The sequence below is a fragment of the Leptonotus elevatus genome, chromosome 4, assembly GCF_054856555.1.
Source record: "Leptonotus elevatus isolate MCC_2025b chromosome 4, RoL_Lele_1.0, whole genome shotgun sequence".
Classification (NCBI taxonomy): domain Eukaryota; kingdom Metazoa; phylum Chordata; class Actinopteri; order Syngnathiformes; family Syngnathidae; genus Leptonotus; species Leptonotus elevatus.
This window is the reverse complement of record NC_141242.1, coordinates 407,645-425,440: the sequence shown is the minus strand read 5'-3', so window position 1 is coordinate 425,440 and position 17,796 is coordinate 407,645. Positions and strand designations below refer to the sequence as shown.

General features: G+C 57.4%; 1 protein-coding gene across 1 annotated transcript; it reads left to right on the top strand.

Annotated features, from left to right (window-relative positions):
• Positions 1–638: 638 nt before the first annotated feature.
• Positions 639–17,757, top strand: LOC147174845 (receptor-type tyrosine-protein phosphatase beta-like). Its single transcript, XM_086073824.1, has 30 exons — positions 639–829; positions 967–3,287; positions 4,709–5,051; positions 6,678–6,953; positions 7,025–7,291; positions 7,396–7,662; positions 7,733–7,996; positions 8,064–8,327; positions 8,417–8,680; positions 9,250–9,513; positions 9,593–9,865; positions 9,945–10,208; positions 10,297–10,563; positions 10,929–11,219; positions 12,514–12,804; positions 12,985–13,134; positions 13,229–13,469; positions 13,579–13,673; positions 13,738–13,852; positions 13,939–14,016; positions 14,091–14,111; positions 14,609–14,690; positions 15,768–15,858; positions 15,981–16,057; positions 16,144–16,278; positions 16,350–16,472; positions 16,552–16,718; positions 16,841–16,976; positions 17,084–17,164; positions 17,471–17,757. Exons 1-30 carry the CDS (start codon positions 724–726, stop codon positions 17,489–17,491), a joined length of 7,635 nt encoding a protein of 2,544 aa, XP_085929950.1. The 5' UTR covers positions 639–723; the 3' UTR covers positions 17,492–17,757.
• The last annotated feature ends 39 nt before the right edge of the window (positions 17,758–17,796 follow it).

Sequence of the window (17,796 nt, the reverse complement as noted above, 5' to 3'; positions counted from 1 at the left end):
CAATCAAATAAAAATCCCAATAAAATGTCCGTTGACTGCAAAAAAAGGACAGTAGAAATGTTAAGAAAAAACTAAATAAGAAAATGATTAGCATTTATGTAGCGCTTCCCAAAGCATTTTACAATGAAGCCTCACATTCACCCGTTCGTACACCAGCGGTCGACTTCCGCCATGCAAGACGCTGCCGGGTCCAAATCGGGGTTCAGTGTCTTGCTCAAGGACACTTGGACATGGGCACCAGGGGTGAGGATGGAACCCACAACTTTACGGATGGGAGACGACCACCGATCCATGCCTAATACTAGAATACTAGGCCCACATCAACCACAGCTTCAAAAGTAAAACAAATTTTTGCCATCCACTGAGTTCAGCGTACAAAAGATGTTTTTCATTCTACTCATGAATTTGAAAAAGTAAGCAAAGAGGTCATGAGCACTAAATACAAACCAACAAGTTTGTGGGGCTCACTAAGCCCCCCCCCAAAAAAATGATTGACTGTAGCTGAATGTTGAGTTGAGCAAAATCAGCGATGACGTTTTGGCGTGTTGAGCGTTGCCGTGATTTGCGTGAGCGCGATGACGACTTGTTGTTCTTGGTTGGAATTTCCTGGCGTGTCCGAAGAAGAATTGAATGGAAGGAAACGCGTGTGCTGGACTTTTTCCTGTCCGCCGCCCGTGAGCAGCGAGACGCGAACCTCCTTCACTTGCGACTGGCGAGAGCAACATGAGCGCACGACGACGACGACGACGACGGTGGCCGACGTGGCCGACGTGGACGCGCGCGCTTCTACTTCTGCTGATGGCCGTTGACGAGACGTCGTCTGCTGCTGGTGAGCAGTCCGAACATTTCCGTCATTCCTACGTCATCGCCTGCTTCCCCAACAAGCGCGACGATGACGACACGGCGCGCTTTCAACTCGCCAGAGTTCTCCGATGGTTTGATGAATTTTCTTTTTCTTCCATTCAGACCAAAGTTGGACCCTCGGCATTTCCTCAAGCACACGAGAAAGCTCAGAGGCGACGAGGCCAACTTTAAGGTCACGTCAGGCGTCAGCACGCCGACACGTGACCTTCGGCCTCTTGTCTCCGAGGTCAGCTGTGACGTCTGAGCGCCCGGGCGCGACTCCGGCCGCAGCGCCGTCTAATTGGCCGCAAACATCGACGATGATAATGTTGGAGAACCCGCTTCCAGCCGCATCTGAATGGCCGCAAAGGTCAAAGGTGATAAGGTCAGAGACTCCGCCTCCCGCTCAGTCTGACGGGCCGCAAAGGTCCGACGCGATAACGTCGGAGAATCCTCCTGCGTCCACATCTGATTGGCCGCAAACATCAAAGACGATAATATCCGTGACTCCGCCTCTAGCCACGTCAGATTGGCCGCAAACGTCAAAGGCACCAGCATCTGAGACTCCGCCTCCAGCCACGTCTGATTGGCAAAAAACGTCAAAGGCGCCAGCATCTGAGACTCCGCCTCTAGCCTTGTCTGATTGGCCGCAAACGTCAAAGGCGCCAGCATCTGAGACTCCGCCTCTAGCCTCGTCTGATTGGCAACAAACGTCAAAGGCGCCAGCATCTGGGACTCCGCCTCTAGCCACGTTAGATTGGCTGCAAACATCAAAGACAATATCACCAGAGACTCTGCCTCATGCAGGGTCTTTTTGGCCGCAAACATCAAAGACACCAGCATCTGAGACTCCACCTCCAGCCTCGTCTGATTGGCAAAAAACGTCAAATTCGCCAGCATCTGGGACTCCGCCTCTAGCCACGTCAGATTGGCCGCAAACGTCAAAGGCGCCAACATCTGAGACTCCACCTCCAGCCTCGTCTGATTGGCAAAAAACGTCAAATTCGCCAGCATCTGAGACTCCGCCTCCAGCCACGTCTGATTGGCCGCAAACGTCAAAGACACCAACATCTGAGACACCACCTCCAGCCACGTCTGATTGGACGCAAACGTCAAAGGCGCCAGCATCTGAGACTCCGCCTATAGCCACGTCTGATTGGCTGCAAACATCAAAGACACCAACATCTGAGACTCCGCCTCCAGCCTCGTCTGATTGGCAACAAACGTCAAAGGCGCCAGCATCTGGGACTCCGCCTCTAGCCACGTTAGATTGGCTGCAAACATCAAAGACACCAACATCTGACACACCACCTCCAGCCACGTCTGATTGGACGCAAACGTCAAAGGCGCCAGCATCTGAGACTCCGCCTCCAGCCACGACTGATTGGCCGCAAACGTCAAAGACAATATCACCAGAGACTCTGCCTTCTGCTGGGGGGTTTTGGCCACAAACGTCCAAGACACCAACATCTGAGACTCCGCCTCTAGCCTTGTCTGATTGGCCACAAACGTCAAAGGCGCCAGCATCTGAGACTCTGCCTTCTGCTGGGGGGTTTTGGCCACAAACGTCCAAGACGCCAACTTCTGAGACTCCGCCTCCAGTTGCCACTGATTGGCCGCAAACATCAAAGACGATAATATCAGTAACCCCGCCTCTTTCTGCATCTGATTGGCCGCAAACATCAAAGACGCCAACTTCCAAGAATCCTCCTCCATCTGCCACTGACAGGCCACAAAATTCAAAGGTGATAACCTCGGAGACTCCGCCTCCAGCCGCATCTGACTGGCAGCAAACGATTACCTGGAACACTTCGCAAACGTCAAAGACGCCGCCGCCGCCGCCATTCACTTTTCCAGGCACGCCACTGGTGTCAGGTGACCACACATCAAAGATGGCGCTCTCCGCCGACACACGGCTGCCGTCAGCGAGCGCCACGAGGACTTCCTGGGCTCCCGCCGCCTCCTCTGCCGCCGACACCCCTGCTTCCAATACCACCTCAACTCCTGCCACTGCTTGTGCCACGAAGAACGCGGCCACCCCTGCCAGCCGTCCCGCCTCGGCTTCCGTCGCTCCGGTGACTGCGACCAATCCTGCCCCAGCTTCCGCCACCGCGTGGAGCGCCTCTCGCACCTCCTCTCCTGGCGACACCCCTGCCACCCACGCTGGCACTTCTGGCGTAAAAAATGTCGCGGCGTCTGCCAGCGGTCCCGCCTCGGCTTCTTCCGCCATCAGCGCAGCCGGCTTCCCCGCCGGCTCCACTCCCGGCACCTTTGCCGGTTCCGCGCCCGCTTCCACTCCCGGCCCGGCGGACGGCGCCGCCCCTTTAAGCAGACCTTCCGCGACGTCTGTCGCTCCGCCCACAAATGCAGCAGGCCACGCGTTGGCAACGGCGGCCATTACGACAAGCAGTCCTGCCACAACTGGGCCAAAAGTCCGCTCGTCCGTAAGTCGCCGTTTGCACGTCGCTCGCTAACTGACTTGTTTGCAGGTTTTTGGTTTTCAAGGCCACTTTCCGTCCTTTGCCGGCAAACGTTCCTCTTTGTCACTTTTGGGCTCGTGCCGGTTTGCTCGGAATTGCTTGGCAGCATCCATGTTTCCATGTGGACGTGAGTTGAGGAGCTTCACTTACATCTTGCAGTCAATGAAAACCCTTTTTTTTCAGATGGCTGGGTGGGGGTTTGTCAATTAGCCCTCGGTCCTGGGTTTGTCAATTAGCCCTCGGTCCTGGGTTTGTCAATTAGCCCTCGGTCCTGGGTTTGTCAATTAGCCCTCGGTCCTGGGTTTGTCAATTAGCTCTCGGTCCTGTGTTTGTCAATTAGCCCTCGGTCCTGGGTTTGTCAATTAGCCCTCGGTCCTGACCTCGCCCGCCATGTTGGGTCGTGCTGCTGTACTAGCAGAACTTCCGCCTTGTCCCGGGCCAGGCGGGGGACATTGAGTCCGAGTGGACCGTGTTCTATGCCTCCATTGTTGAGGCGGCTGATCGGAGCTGCGGCCGTGAGGTGGTACGGGGTACCGGGCCCCCTGATACGGGTTTTTGGTCCCTGTACGAACAGTGTCAGACTTTGGCCCGCGTTGCCGACAGTAAGCCGAAGTCGTTCCCAGTGAGGGTTGGTACCGCCAAGGTTGCCCTTTGTCACGATTCTGTTCATAACTTTTACTGACAGAATTTCTCGATTTACGGGCCCATCTCCGTTCCGACCCTCACTTTGGGTCACGAGCTGCGGGTCGTGACCCAAAGAACGAGATCCCGGACACAAGCGGCCCAAATGAGTTTCCTCCGTAGGGTGTCCGGGCTCTCCCTTAGAGAAGCTCGGAGGAGAGCCGCCGCCAGTTGAGGTGGCTCGGGCATCTGGTTCGGACGCCCCCTGGACGACTCCCCGGTGAGGTGTTCCGGGCACGTCCCGCCGGCTGGAGGACGACTCAGGGTGCGTCGGAGAGACGGTCTTTCGGCCGGCCTGGGAACGCCTCGCGACCTCCCCAGAGGAGCGAGATGAAGTGGCTGGGGAGAGGGAAGTCTGGGCTTCCCTCCTCAAGCTGCTGCCCCCGCGACCTGACCCCAGTTAAGCGGTAGATGATGGATGGGGGGCTTCCTTGTGTACTGCACGTTTGCAGAGGGGTTCGCTTCAAAAAAAGTCTCAAGTGGGATTGTGCGAAGAACGGGAGATAAATTGCAAAAAAAAACGAGGAATGGGCAAACGGCGCAGCACAAACGTGTTGCATTCTTTTTCGTGTGACACTGAGGGTGTCGTCGGACCGGTACACGTGGCTGCAGGTTTGATTCCCGGCCGGTCTGGGCCCGTCGCAGAAAAATGTGTCAGGAAGGACGTCTGTCTGCAGTCTAACGCTTTGCCTTTGACCTTCCAGAATGACCAGGGCTGCCCGGTGACCTTCATGCAGGTGAAGGTCGGCGTCAGTTGGGCGCTGCTGACCTTCAGCTCGCAACCTTCGTGCAGCGACTTCACGGCGGCGGCCACGCGCGATGCCGGCGACGACGGCGGCGACGACGGCGGCGACGACGGCGGCGACGACGGCGGCGACGACGGCGGCGACGACGGCAACCGCGACGGCGTCGCCGGCTGCCGGCCAACGGGGCCGGCGGCGCCAAACTTCACTTGCGCCGTCACGCGACTGCGGGCGGGAAGCGGCTACCGCGTCAGCATCGCCTCGGCCCAACACGGACTGCGGGGACGAGTGCAGGTGCACACAGGTACGCGCGTGCTCAACTTTATCAAGTGGACTCTGAAAACGTTTTGTTTTTTTCTCTTCTCAAGACCGTTTTTCTCATTTGTTGTTGTCGGGCTTTGACGTCATTTCAACCAAAGGGAAAGTCCAGTCCAGCAGAAGGTCCGAGAGAGCCGCAGTCCTGCATGTTTTTGATGTCTCCCTCCTCCAACACAGCTGAGAGGCTCCTGCAGAACGTAATTGTGAGCTGATGATTTGAAACACCCGGGTTGGAGGCAGGAGACGCCGAAAACACGCGGGCTCTCTCGGACCCAACTCGGCCGTCCGTGGCCTCGAGCGAGCGGCTCGGCAAACAAGGAAGTCTCGCCGGCTGCGTGGGGAGCTCCGGCGATGGGCGGCCATCTTGTCCACGCTCGCCAAAACAAGTCCAGGCGGCAGCCGACACGTGCGAGCCGGCCAGACTTCCTTGTTTGCCGTCACTCGACCGTTGAATCCGATCAAATCAAACTTTATTTACAAAGCGTTTCATACAATGAAATGCAACTCAAGGTGCTGAACAGTTAAAACATCCACAGTACCATAAAAAGATAAGCCATGACAGATGGCTTATCTTTGTACAGTCCTGTGGATGAGCATCCCCATGACCACACCCACAAACACACAAAAAGCACAGCATGGCAGGGCACAGAAGAACCCTGTGAGGAAAAGGCACCTGCAGGAGGAGCTCGTCCACACCGAGAGGGACGACTGCCAACCACGTCGGGAGCGACGTCATCCCAGAGACCCCCGGCCCAGATCGACCGCGGCCCGCCCCGCGCAGAGTCAAGCGCGCCACAGCCCCCCAGGGCCAAGGGGCCCCCAGGGCCAAGGGGGGCCCAGGGCCAAGGGGGGCCCAGGGCCAAGGGGCCCCCAGGGCCAAGGGGGGCCCACCCGCAGGAGAAGACCAGCCATCCCGCCACCGGAGCTAAAAACTTAGTAACAACTAAATGAAAAGAGTTCAACCCTAGAAGAAAGAAAGGCAGTTTGCAAAGGCGGAGCCCAACCCACGGCACGCTTAGGACCGCCCCCTCATTTGAATAACATTTCCACCTGACAGAGTCTGCAGCATGAAATAAATACATGTGAGAGCACAGCCTGTTATTTATTGATAGATTGATTGATATTTTTGTATTTGACATTATTCATTTTTTGAATCTCGCTTTTCATTTTTTTTTGCTTTTATTGAGGGAAATATATATTCATCATGTTTTTATTTCCATTTATATTAATTTTTTGAATGATATTTTTTTACATTATAATTTTGATTCATTTCTTTATTTAGAATTTGGACCGTTTTGGTCCTCCATAAGAAATGCCATTTTGCCGCTAAAGGAATGTGCTCATGCTGCTGCCGCGACCTTTGTGCAAGGTCACCAAATTGCGATAAGATGCGAAAAGCACAGTGAGTTGATGTGGAAGCTGCCGGAGCGCTTTGGAGTTGATTTCAATGGCGATCGTTGATTTGACCTGCCGCCAAATGGAGCTCGGGTTGCTTTTGCTCGCCAAATGGACGAGTCGGTCAAGGTAGCGTAGCGTAGCGTAGCGTTAGCGTTAGCATTAGCAAGCAGAGAAAGGAAAGCGGTTGATGTTTCTCGACGCCTGTTTTTTCCAGTTCCCGACGGCGTGTCGGCGTTGTCGGCCGCGTCGCTTCCCGACGCCAGCGCCTTGCGTCTGACCTGGACGCCCCCCAGTGGCCACTGGGACAAGTACAGCGCGCTGCTGTGGGACGGCCGCACGCTTCTGCTCAACGACAGCCTGGGCAAGCTGAGCCGGAGTCACGTGTTCCCCGCCCAGCGCTTGGGCCTGCTGCCGGGTCGGGTCTACGGCGCCGAGGTGACGGTGCACAGCGGCACGCTCGCGAACACGACATCATGTCAAGCGCCGCTGGGTTGGTTTTCTTTCACTTGGACGACTTGCGTTGCACGTGAGCGCTTTCTGACGTTTATTTTTGCTCCTCAGCTCCCGCGCCCGTCCAACAGCTCGCCGTCCATCGCATGGACGAGTCGTCCGTGCACGTCCAGTGGCGGGCGGCGAGGGGCGAGTGGGACGGCTTGACGGCGGTGATCCGAGCGTCCCGGCCCGACTCGGCCGCGGTTCGGAAGCTCCTCCCCCGGGAGGCCACCGGATGCGCCTTCGGTGAGCTGGCGCCGGGCCGCCAGTATACCGTCACCGTGGCAACCGCCAGCGGCAACCTGAGCACGTCGGCTTCCGTCGAAGTGTGGACCAGTAAGATTTCTTTCCGACGTTTTGCTACTCGCTGCCGCGTGGTTCTGTTGAAGGAAAAAGAAGAATGCTTGTTTCTGATTTGGCGGGCGCGGTGTGTCCCTCAGCTCCGTCTCAGGTGAGCGGACTTCAGCTTGCCGATTTGGGAAGCACCGAGAGCCTCTCGGCGCAGTGGCGGCCGGCCGGCGGGGACGTGGACTCCTACCTGGTGGTGCTGGTCCACGAGGGCAGCGTCATCAAGAACCAGAGCGTGCCGGCGGAGGCCGCCGGCTTGACTTTCCAAGACCTTAGGCCCGGCGCCCTCTACAAGGTGGTGGTGACGACGGTCCGAGCCGGCCGCCCGTCCAGGCAGACGGTGGCCGAGGGACGCACCGGTAAGTCCGGCGCTCTTGCAGACTTTGGGTCCTCGTGTCACAGCTGCCCCGCCCCCTTTGCCTCCTCCAGTACCCGCCGCCGTTGGCCAGGTAACTGTCAGTAACAACGGCCGCATGGACTTCCTCAGCGTGTCCTGGCGTCCCGCGCCGGGCCGGGTGGACGGTTACCTGGTGACCCTGAGCGACCGAGACGGGACGCTTCACTCGCTGGCGCTGTCCAAATCCAGTCAGCAGTGCGTCTTCAGCTCTCTGGTGTCCGGACGCCTCTATGACATTTCCATCGACACGTGCAGCGGAAGCTTGCGGAACCGCACGTCCGTCCGCGAGAGGACGCGTGAGTGCCGGCAAGTTGAGCAGACGCCCGCTGCAAGTTGTAACCGGCAAATGTTGTCCTTGCCCAGAACCGTCCAAGGTGCAGAACCCCACGGCCGTCCACGGCGCCCGCGACGACTTCCTCAAGGTGTACTGGCGTCCGGCCTCCGGGGACGCCGACCTGTACCGCGTCTCCATCCGGCACCACAACGTGGAGCTGCAGAACCAGACGGTGTCCAGGCTGCGCAACCAGTGCGTCTTTTACGGCCTGGTCCCGGGACGGCTCTACACGGTGGTGGTCAGCACCTGCAGCGGCGACTACCGGGCCAGCGCCTCCACCCACGGTCGCACCTGTGAGTGTCCGTCCAGGCGGCGCCGCGTTCGGAAGAGGCGCCAGACTGACGCACGCATGCACGCACGCGCGCTACTGTTGTTTGTCCAGTCCCGGCGCCGGTGCGCTCCTTGCGCGTGGCCCGCCGGTCCTCGCAAGATCTCTGGCTGGCGTGGACGGCGGCCCCGGGCGACGTGGACCACTATCAGATGCAGCTGCTCTTCAACGACATCCAGGTGTTCCCGCCGCTCACCCTGGGCGGCGGCGCCGCCGAGTGCCTGGTCACCTCGCTCACGCCCGGACGCCTCTACAAGGTCCTGGTGTCCACCTTCAGCGGGCCCAACCAGAGGACCAGCTTCATCGAGGGCCGCACGGGTCGGTGGGGCGGGCGGGCGCACACGCAGCACAACATGGGCGGGTTCGCGTTTGGGGACCGCCGTCAATCCGCAACTGCCAGGAGGCAGGTTCGACCCCATTTAAAAGTGGCGTGGACTGACGGACCGGAACAAACGTTTTGACGTTGCGTTTCAAATTGATGATGCAAATCGTCTTTTTGTACGATTTTGCAAATCTCGCCAAAACCGCTCGACGATAATCGCAATGTTGCAAAAACAATTTGTTTTGTTCCAAATGATTCTGCGATGCGGCGTAAAGAAGGCCGTTATCGATCAATCGATCCAAACCGCCGAGCCTCCTGACAGGTCGTGGGCGTGCTGCAGCCGAACCCGACTGGCTCGGCTGGTGAGCGGGTCCACCCTGAAGCAGGCGTGCAATTCGGTGGCCTTTTGCCACCGAACGTTCTGACAAATTGGCAAAAGAGCCCATTTTGACATGAAAAAGGCGCAGCAGTCTGACCACGCCCACTTTCTCGTGCCTTTCTTAGCTCGATGACGTTTGCCGATGCCTTGCGTACGTCGTGACGATGACGACGGTTTCCTGTTCAGTTCCCAGCCAGGTGAAGAACCTCCACGTGAGTCACGGCGGCGACAGCAGCAGTTTGACGGCGAGCTGGACGGCGGGCCAAGGCGACGTGGACCGCTACGTGGCGCTTCTGTACCGACAGAACCGGCAGCTGGACGCGCGGCCCGTACTCCGCCACGACAATCGGGTCGTGTTCGGCTCGCTCCAGCCAGGTCAGCTGTACGACGTGACGGTGCGGGCGCTCAGCGGCGACCTCGCCAGCAATCAGACGGCCAGCGGGCGCACAGGTGAGCTGTCCGGTCCGCGCGTTCCCGCCGCTTGCTCCGGTCGCGCTCTGAAGCGGACCGTGCCGCGTGCTGCTCCCAGTCCCGTCGGCGGTAACGGCGCTGCTGGTCGAGAACCCGGCGGGCACGAGCGGCCTGCAGGCCAGCTGGACGGAAGCCGCCGGCGTTTCAGACGGCTACTTCCTGCAGCTTCTGGATGAACGAGGCGCCGTCCTGGCCAACGCCACGCTGACCGCCGCCGCCGTCACGCGGCACACCTTTGACGGCCTCAGCCCGGGAAGGCAGTACGACGTCCTGGTCCGGACCACCAGCGGGGGAGTCCAAAGCGCCGGCGTGGCCGCCCAGGCTCGCGCACGTAAGACGTTGCGTCTGTATGAAAACGCCGCACGGCGATCTGCGTGTTGAGGACGCGACCCGCTTCCTGTTTCCGGCAGGCCCGGCGGCCGCCAGCCAGCTGTCGGTCAAAAGCAACACCAGCACCAGTCTGGCCGTGCGCTGGTCCCGGCCGGCCGGCGACTTGGACTCCTACGATATTCTCCTGTACGGCACCGACGAGGTTCTGCGGGAGCGGCGCCAGGTCGGCCCGTCCGGTCTCGACTGTTTGTTCCGAGGACTCGTTCCCGGTTCCGCTTACAAGATGGTGGTGATCACGCGCAGTGGCCGGATGAGCAACCGCTCCAGCATTTGGGCCGCCACAGGTCAGTGCGCAGCATCGTCGTTATTGTCATCATCATCATCGTCAGCGCCGCGCGGCGCCGTCCTCATGTTGCTGACGTCCGCCGGCAGTGCCGTCCGCCGTCACTGATCTGCGCGCCGAGGGCGGCGATGACTGCAGGCGGCTGCGGGTGTTGTGGCGGCGGGGCCAGGGCGGCGTGGACGGGTACCGCGTGTCGCTGTCCGCCCCCGACGGCTCGCTGCGGGCGCGGGAGCAGCTGGGGCCGGAGGTCACCGAGTTCATTTTCAGAGGCCTGACGCCGGGTCGGCTTTACCGCGTCGACGTCTCGACCCTCAGCAACAATCTCGCCAACGGCGCCGGCGTGCACGCCAGGACAGGTGAGACGCCGACTGCCAACGTCACAACTTTCCACTGGCCGTTGGATTTTTTTTTGAGTTTTGCTCAATCGGGTTGGATGAGCGACGGTCCCGCCGTCACGCCCAATTGGCGGCGGCGGCGGCGGATCTCACGTAATCCCGACTGAAATGTTCCGGCTTTGATTACTCGGCGGCAGATTTTGCCACGATTCCACTTGCCAATGAAAATGCACAATCATTTGACAGCTGCCGATTTCTTGATTTCTCGAAGACGGCAGGCCGGCCCGCTTCGGCCCGCTTCGGCCCGCTTCGGCCCGCTTCGGCCCGCTTCGGCCCGCTTCGGCCCGCTTCGGCCCAGTCGTACAAATTCATTGGTGTCCTCTCAGCTCCCAGAGCGCCAAGCTCCTTCCTGCTGGGAGGGGCGACCAACACGTCGGTGGAGGTCACCTGGTCCGCCCCCCTGGACTCCGACTACGACGACTTTGACGTGCGCTGGACGCCGCCCGACCGCGGCGCCGTCGTCAACCCGTACGAGGACCGGCGCTCCGGCAGCCGCGTGGTGAGAGGGATGTTCCCCGGACGCCTGTACAACTTCAGCCTGCGCGCCGTCAGCGGTGGCGGCGGGGGCGCGGCCCCGCCCTCCTACAGCCTGCCCATCCAGCGCAGCATCCGCACCAGTAGGTGGCGCCGCACGCGCATCCTCCAACTCACATTTTCCACCGACCGCGCTCGTTCTCGTTGCGGCGAGCTGGAGTCCATCCCGGCGGATTTTGGGCGGGAGGCGGGGCACGCGCCGGATTGCTCGCCAGTCAATCTCGGTGCGCATAGAGACAAACCGTGGACTGGTCGCCGGTCCACGGATTCCTTACTAATTATGATTTATTCATGAATTGGCGGAAGGATGAAATGAAATGTCGTCACAAAATGTCAGCGAGCAACAACGCAGTCGCGACGATTGCGCCGGCGCGTCCTTGAGCACTTTCAAGATTTCAGTGGCGTGAGATCAATAACAGTTATGCAAAGACGCGCACGTTTTGGGATTGCCAATGATCACATAGAAATCGGCCCATCGCGATCGGTAACGGACCGGCGCTGGTCAAGATCCTTGACAGGCTAGTAGGACAGCGTAAGGGACAAAGGATGCTTCCTGAAGGCCATCATCATCACCATCGTCATCGTCATCTTCGTCCTCATCCTCATCCTCATCACCACCATCATCATCGTCATCGTCATCATCGTCATCGTCATCTTCGTCCTCATCCTCATCACCACCATCATCATCATCGTCATTTGTGCGGCCTTGAGCGTGTTCAGCATGCCCAACCCCCTTTTGTGGACCCTCCTCAAGGTTTCGTTTGCCCCGTTGGCATTTGTCACCTGCGGGTCAGGGTTCGGAATCCTGATCCACAACGAGTGTCTTGAGCCGCAGGTGTTCATTCAAGCCAACTTGCGGCGGATGTTGTTAATGAGCCCGTTAATGTTGAGGGCCGAGGAAGTGTCAGAGGTTCCAGATTCCGCATGGTCGAAGCGAGAGCAAGCGTGCAGACTTTTGGGTGCGAGAGGTGGCAAATCCAGGTCCAGAAGGTAAAAACCCTGCCACAGTTTGGCTTTAGCTCCCTAGCTAGCTCCGCGGGTGCTAGCATGAGGGCTAAAGGGTTTGACCTTCTGGACCTGGATTTGCCATCTTTGTCGAGTGCTGCCGGCCACTTTTGATTGGCGCCATTATGAAGTCTGAAGGTTTGTCTGGCCGGGCTTTTGTCGGCACATTCCCACCCGAAGCCATTTTTTGGGGTGAAGCTAACATGCTAACACCACACAGCAAGGCCGCGGCCCGACCTCTGAACTGCGCGGTCCTTCCTTGTGAAATCGTTGACGTCATTTGGATGCCGGACGGTCACCGAAGATGGCGAGACGGTGACGTGCTTGGCATTGGGGAGGGGGCGTGGCTTACCGCCTGCGTTGTTTCGGCAGGGCCGTCCCCCGTGCTGGGCCTGCACTGCCGCCCTCACAGCTCCACGTCCATTTCCTGCTCCTGGGCGCCCCCGCAGGCCGACTTTGACTCCTACACTGTAGAGTGCGTGCACGAGGACTCGCGCAGTCTGGTCTACTCTCGGCGCTCGGACCGACGCTCGGACCGGCGGCCGGCCGTGTACGTCATCGACCTGCTGGAGCCGCACAAGCGCTACAGCGTGTGCGTCAAAGTCATCTCGGACGCCAGCGCCAGCGAGGCGGCGCGGGACAGCGTGCTCACCATGATCGACCGTAAGTTGCCGATGACATCAGTTTGCGTGATGACATCATGAGCGAATGCTGACGTGTGGCGGGAAAACCGAGCTTGCGGTCTTGTTGACTGATTCTGCCGAGTCCGGATTGCGGCGCCTCCGTCCAAGACGCGGACGGTCGCTAAGGGCTCCCGACCCCCCCGGTCCAATTTGTGTTCAGGCCCGCCGGTGCCCCCCGCCAGCACGCGAGTGGACGCCGCGTCGGCGCTGGCCACCGACGCGGCCATCCTCTTCCGCTTCAACTGCAGCTGGTTCAGCGACGTCAACGGCGCCGTCAAATTCTTCAGCGTGGTCGTCACCGAGTCCCAAGGCAGGAAACGCCGCGTCGTTATTATTTGGGACGACGCCGTGATTGGTTGCATTTGCGGTTCTGCTCATCGGCGACAACATTTCCCAACCTCCAGGTGAGGAGGCGGCGTTGCCGGAGCAGCGCCACCCTCTGCCCTCGTACGCCGACTACGCGTCCAACGCGTCCATCAAGTGCTACCAGACGGCTCTGTTCGCCAGCGCCGCCCACGTGTGCAGTGGCGGCGGCTGTGACATCACGGTGGGGGCGGGGACGGACGCCCTGGGGGGGTCGTGTCAGCGCCCACGTGACCGCCAACACTTCTGCGACGGACCCCTCAAAGCCGCCACTGCTTACAGGTGACGCGCACGCCAACAACGCGCTCATTCACGTGACATCGCGTGGGCGGGGCCGCAGTAGGACCCCCCCCCAAATGGCACTTGAATGGCCGCCTTGGCTCCGTTTCAGGTTGAGCGTGCGCGCGTTCACGCAAGTCTCGGACGGCGTTTGGCCGCCTCTCTTCGCCGACACCTTCCTGTCGCTGCCGGTTCGCACCGCAACAGGTGAGCACGCACGCACGCACGGCGCTCACCTGTCTCGTGCCCACCTGTCTCGTGCCGTGCGCAGACCCCGCCGACGCCGTCGTGGGAGGAATCGCCGCCGCCGCCGTCGTCTTCCTGGTGGTCGTCATGGCAACGCTGGCGGCGTTCATCGTCTACAGACGAAACGTGCGAGCAAAAACGTGAGCCGGCCTGCGTGTGCGTGCGTGCGTGCGTGCGTGTTCCCTCTCACGCTTTCACACGCGCGCGCGTGTGTGTGTGTTAAAAGTGTCCAGGAGAGCGTGTCAGTCAACATGTGCGTGAGGAGAGAGCGCGCTTTGCCGAGAGGTCACCAGGGGGTCAAAGGGTGAGGTCACATGACTTGTCCAGTCCACACAAACCAAATGAGGCAAGTCAGCAACTTTTGTTTGTTTTCTTCAGGAAACGTCGACGCATCGCCAGGTAACAAAAACCCAAAATATTTGACGAAACGCCGTCAGCGCCGTTTTATGAAAACACTTTTTGTAAACATTTCAACGTTTTTTTCTGCTCATTGTCAAAAACTTTTTGTTGTTGTTTTTGCTCATTGCGACACACTTTTAGTGTTTAGGGTTTTCAAAAAGACATTTTGTGAAACATTTTTTTGAATGCATTTCTCCAGTTTATTAATGAATATTTTTGTAGTTTCCCAAAACGTTTTTTGTATTTCCTAAATCCATGTTTAAGAACATTTGTATCTGTATATTTATGTTTGCCCTTTTTTTCAAAAACAACACTTTTCATTCTTTGGTTACATTTTGTAGTTTTTGGGCAGAAATGCTGATCTTTGAATGACTTTTTAAATACTGTTGCATGTTTTTCTTTTGGAGTTGCAAATGTCTTCTTCTTCTAAATCTTTGTCTTTAGAATGTAAAAAATATCTTGCTGTATTTTTCACAACTTTTCTTTCTGACTTGCAGCGCCGTCGCGGTGGCCGACTTTGAACGTTACTACGACAAACTGCAGGCCGACGCCCACTTCCTGCTTTCCGAGCAGTACGAGGTGACTTCATCTTTTGTCATCTTCCTCCTGCTTGACTTTTTGTAGAAAACACGATTGTCAGCGACTCGCCAGGTTTGCGACCGATCTGCAGTTTTGCCTCGCGACACAAAACTGCAGTTCTCGCTGGCTTGCTTGAAATGCGGCGTCCGGCAGCATGAAGGTGGTATGATGCCCCAACATGTGGGCAAGGAGAGCCTCATGGGACAAAATGGAGGGAGCTGCCTTAAGCCAGACGTTCACGCGCGGACGAAGCGCTCGTGTTCCCGACCTCCCTCTTGAGGCCACGCCCCTCAAAGGCACACATGCAACCTATTTTGCTTACAGTCCAAAATCTCACGTTGGCTTTCCTTCACTTTTCAAACCCTTTTTGTCAATCGTCAGCTTTCCATCCAATTGTTTCAAATTGAAAAAAGCGAATTTGGTGAAAATGCGCAAAACGGACGCGACTTGTGCCCGTTTCCATCTGTTGTTGTTTTGCGAATATTGAGAGGGGACTCCGCCGCTGTAGGTGGCGCTATACACCATCGAGATGTGATCCAGCAGTCATTTCAAAGAAGAAGAGAAAGACCAGGAAGCGACTGCGCTGCGCGATGACGTCGTCGTATGAGTTTGCTTTTTGAATTCTTAATCGCTTCTTCGCTTCTTTAATGAATTCCAAAAAGATTTATTAAACATTATTTTATCGTCCGCCATTGCTTTGTGACTACAAACGTGCGTGTGACGTCATATCCGGTCTTGCCAGCGGTTATTTGCAAAACCTTTTTCCATCGGCAAAATGGTCATTTTCCTTCTTCCGATACGCTTCAAAATCCAAGCGTAAAAACGTTTTTGCCAATTTTGGGTGCTTTTTCGACTTTCTAGTTTTATTTTCGCATTTTTTACAAATTCAAATAAAAATGTGTGAATGGAAACCCAACGATTGAAAATATGACCCCAAAAAATGTTGATGTTTTTTCTCCAATTGGTTGAAAATGGATTTGACACTTGAGCACTTTGAGTTAGGAGCTTGTGGCAGAAGGGCCGAAGCTCCTAAGTCAAGGTGTTGTTGTGCTGTTGTTATTTTTTGGTCCTGCTTAGAGTCTGAAGGACGTCGGCCGCGAGCAGACCAGCGTCGCCGCCCTCCTGCCCGAGAACCGCGGCAAGAACCGATACAACAACATCCTGCCCTGTGAGCCACGCACACACGCACGCGCGCACGCACGCACGCACGCACACGCACGCACACACACGCACGCACTAACCCTCTGACACACGCGTGCGCACACGCCATGTGACTTTTTTGCTTTGCAGACGACTCAACGAGAGTGAAGTTGTCGCACGTGGATGACGACTTGTGCTCCGACTACATCAACGCCAGCTACATACCTGTGAGACGCACACGCACACACACGTGCACACACGTGCACACACGTGCACACGTCAAGCCTGAACGTGTGTGCGTTGGTGTTTTAAGGGCACGACCTTCCGGCGCGAGTACATCGCCACGCAGGGTCCGCTGCCGGGAACCAAAGACGATTTCTGGAAGATGTTGTGGGAGCAGAACGTGCGCAACGTGGTCATGCTGACGCAGTGTGTGGAGAAAGGACGCGTGCGTACGCGCCGGTCGGCACACGGCGAGCGCACGCGCCGATGTGTGAAAAACGTTTTTTGCATCATCAGGTGAAGTGCGACCGCTACTGGCCGGCGGAGCGCGAGCCGCTCTACTACGGCGACCTGATCGTCCACATGACGTCCGAGTCGGTTCTGCCCGAGTGGACCATCCGAGAGTTCAACGTGTGCAGCGTAAGTCGCGTGCGGTGACGGCGTGACGGCGCGACCACGCCGTCACCCAACTTGTGTGTGCGGTCACGCGTGTGCGCAGGAGGACGACGCGCGGCACGTCCGCCTGCTTCGTCACTTCCACTTCACGGTGTGGCCCGATCACGGCGTTCCCGACAGCACGCACTCGCTGGTCCACTTTGTCCGAACCGTCAGAGATTTCGTCAACAGAAGTCCCGCCGGCGCCGGGCCCACCGTCGTGCACTGCAGGTAGCGCGCACGCACGCACGCTCGCACGCAAGCCAGCCACCGTGCCAGAAAGCGCCGGCGTTGGACTTTCTGGCCACGGCGCCGACCCGCGCTGGATGCTGATGTTCCGTCGTGTTTGCCAGCGCCGGCGTGGGCCGAACGGGAACCTTCGTGGCGCTGGAGCGGCTCCTGCGGCAGTTGGACACGTCGGACACGCTGGACATTTACGGATGCGTTTGGCAACTGCGCCTGCACCGCTCGCACATGCTGCAGACGGAGGTGAGTCGCCGATGCCGATGCTGCTGTCGCCGATGCCGATGCCGATGCGCTCGCCGATGTCGCCGATGCGCTCGCCGCCAAACGTTTTTTGCGGTGTGTGCCCGCAGCGCCAGTTCGCCTTTGTGCATCAGTGCATCCGAGACGTGCTGCGAGCCCGGAACGTGCTGGTCTACGAAAACTTGAGCCAGGTCAGTCGGCACATTTCTTCATTTGTCTTCTTCTTGGCTGCTTTTTTGTTTGTTTTGTTTTCATATCGTTTGTTGGGTCGTGGCTGCTTTTGCGCGCGTGTGTTTTTGTGTTGCGTTGCTACGGCCTCGTTCTCGAATGTGTTTTGGGTTGAGTTGTATGTTTTGTTTGTTTTTGTGTTCCTATTGGTGTTTTAAGGTGAGTTTTTTGTTTTGCTTTTGTTTTCAGATGGTTTGAAGTTTGTGTACATTTGAACAACAGCACTTTTGCTTTGTGTGCGTGTGACAATCAACGTTGTGTGTCCTCAGACGCTGTGTGTGCAACCTTGACAGCGAAAGGAGAAGCCCGGCTAACGAGCTGCCGTATAAGTTAGATGACGTGTTCTTGAATTTTGTGCCTGACCATTTTGCACATTGATGTGAAAATTTGTCTTATAGTCATTTACACTGCGTCAACATGTATTGTATTGTATTGTATTATATTATATTATATTAGTTTTTGATGTATTTATGTTGAATGCTTGGGAACAAAATGTGTCTCCGTTTTTCCTCAAATTTGCCGTTACAAGTAAAGCAGTTGTAATTTGATGATTGAACTGCATTTTTTTTTTTTAAGTTTCTTGATCAACAGGACG

What these genes read in the sequence shown, in the direction of transcription:
- LOC147174845 (XM_086073824.1), top strand. Translation starts at nt 724, where the DNA reads ATGAGCGCACGACGACGACGACGACGACGGTGGCCGACGTGGCCGACG. An exon ending in CAGCATTTGGGCCGCCACAG is followed by an intron (nt 10,209 to 10,296) that starts GTCAGTGCGCAG and finishes GTCCGCCGGCAG; the next exon opens with TGCCGTCCGCCGTCACTGAT. An exon ending in CGGCGTGCACGCCAGGACAG is followed by an intron (nt 10,564 to 10,928) that starts GTGAGACGCCGA and finishes GTGTCCTCTCAG; the next exon opens with CTCCCAGAGCGCCAAGCTCC.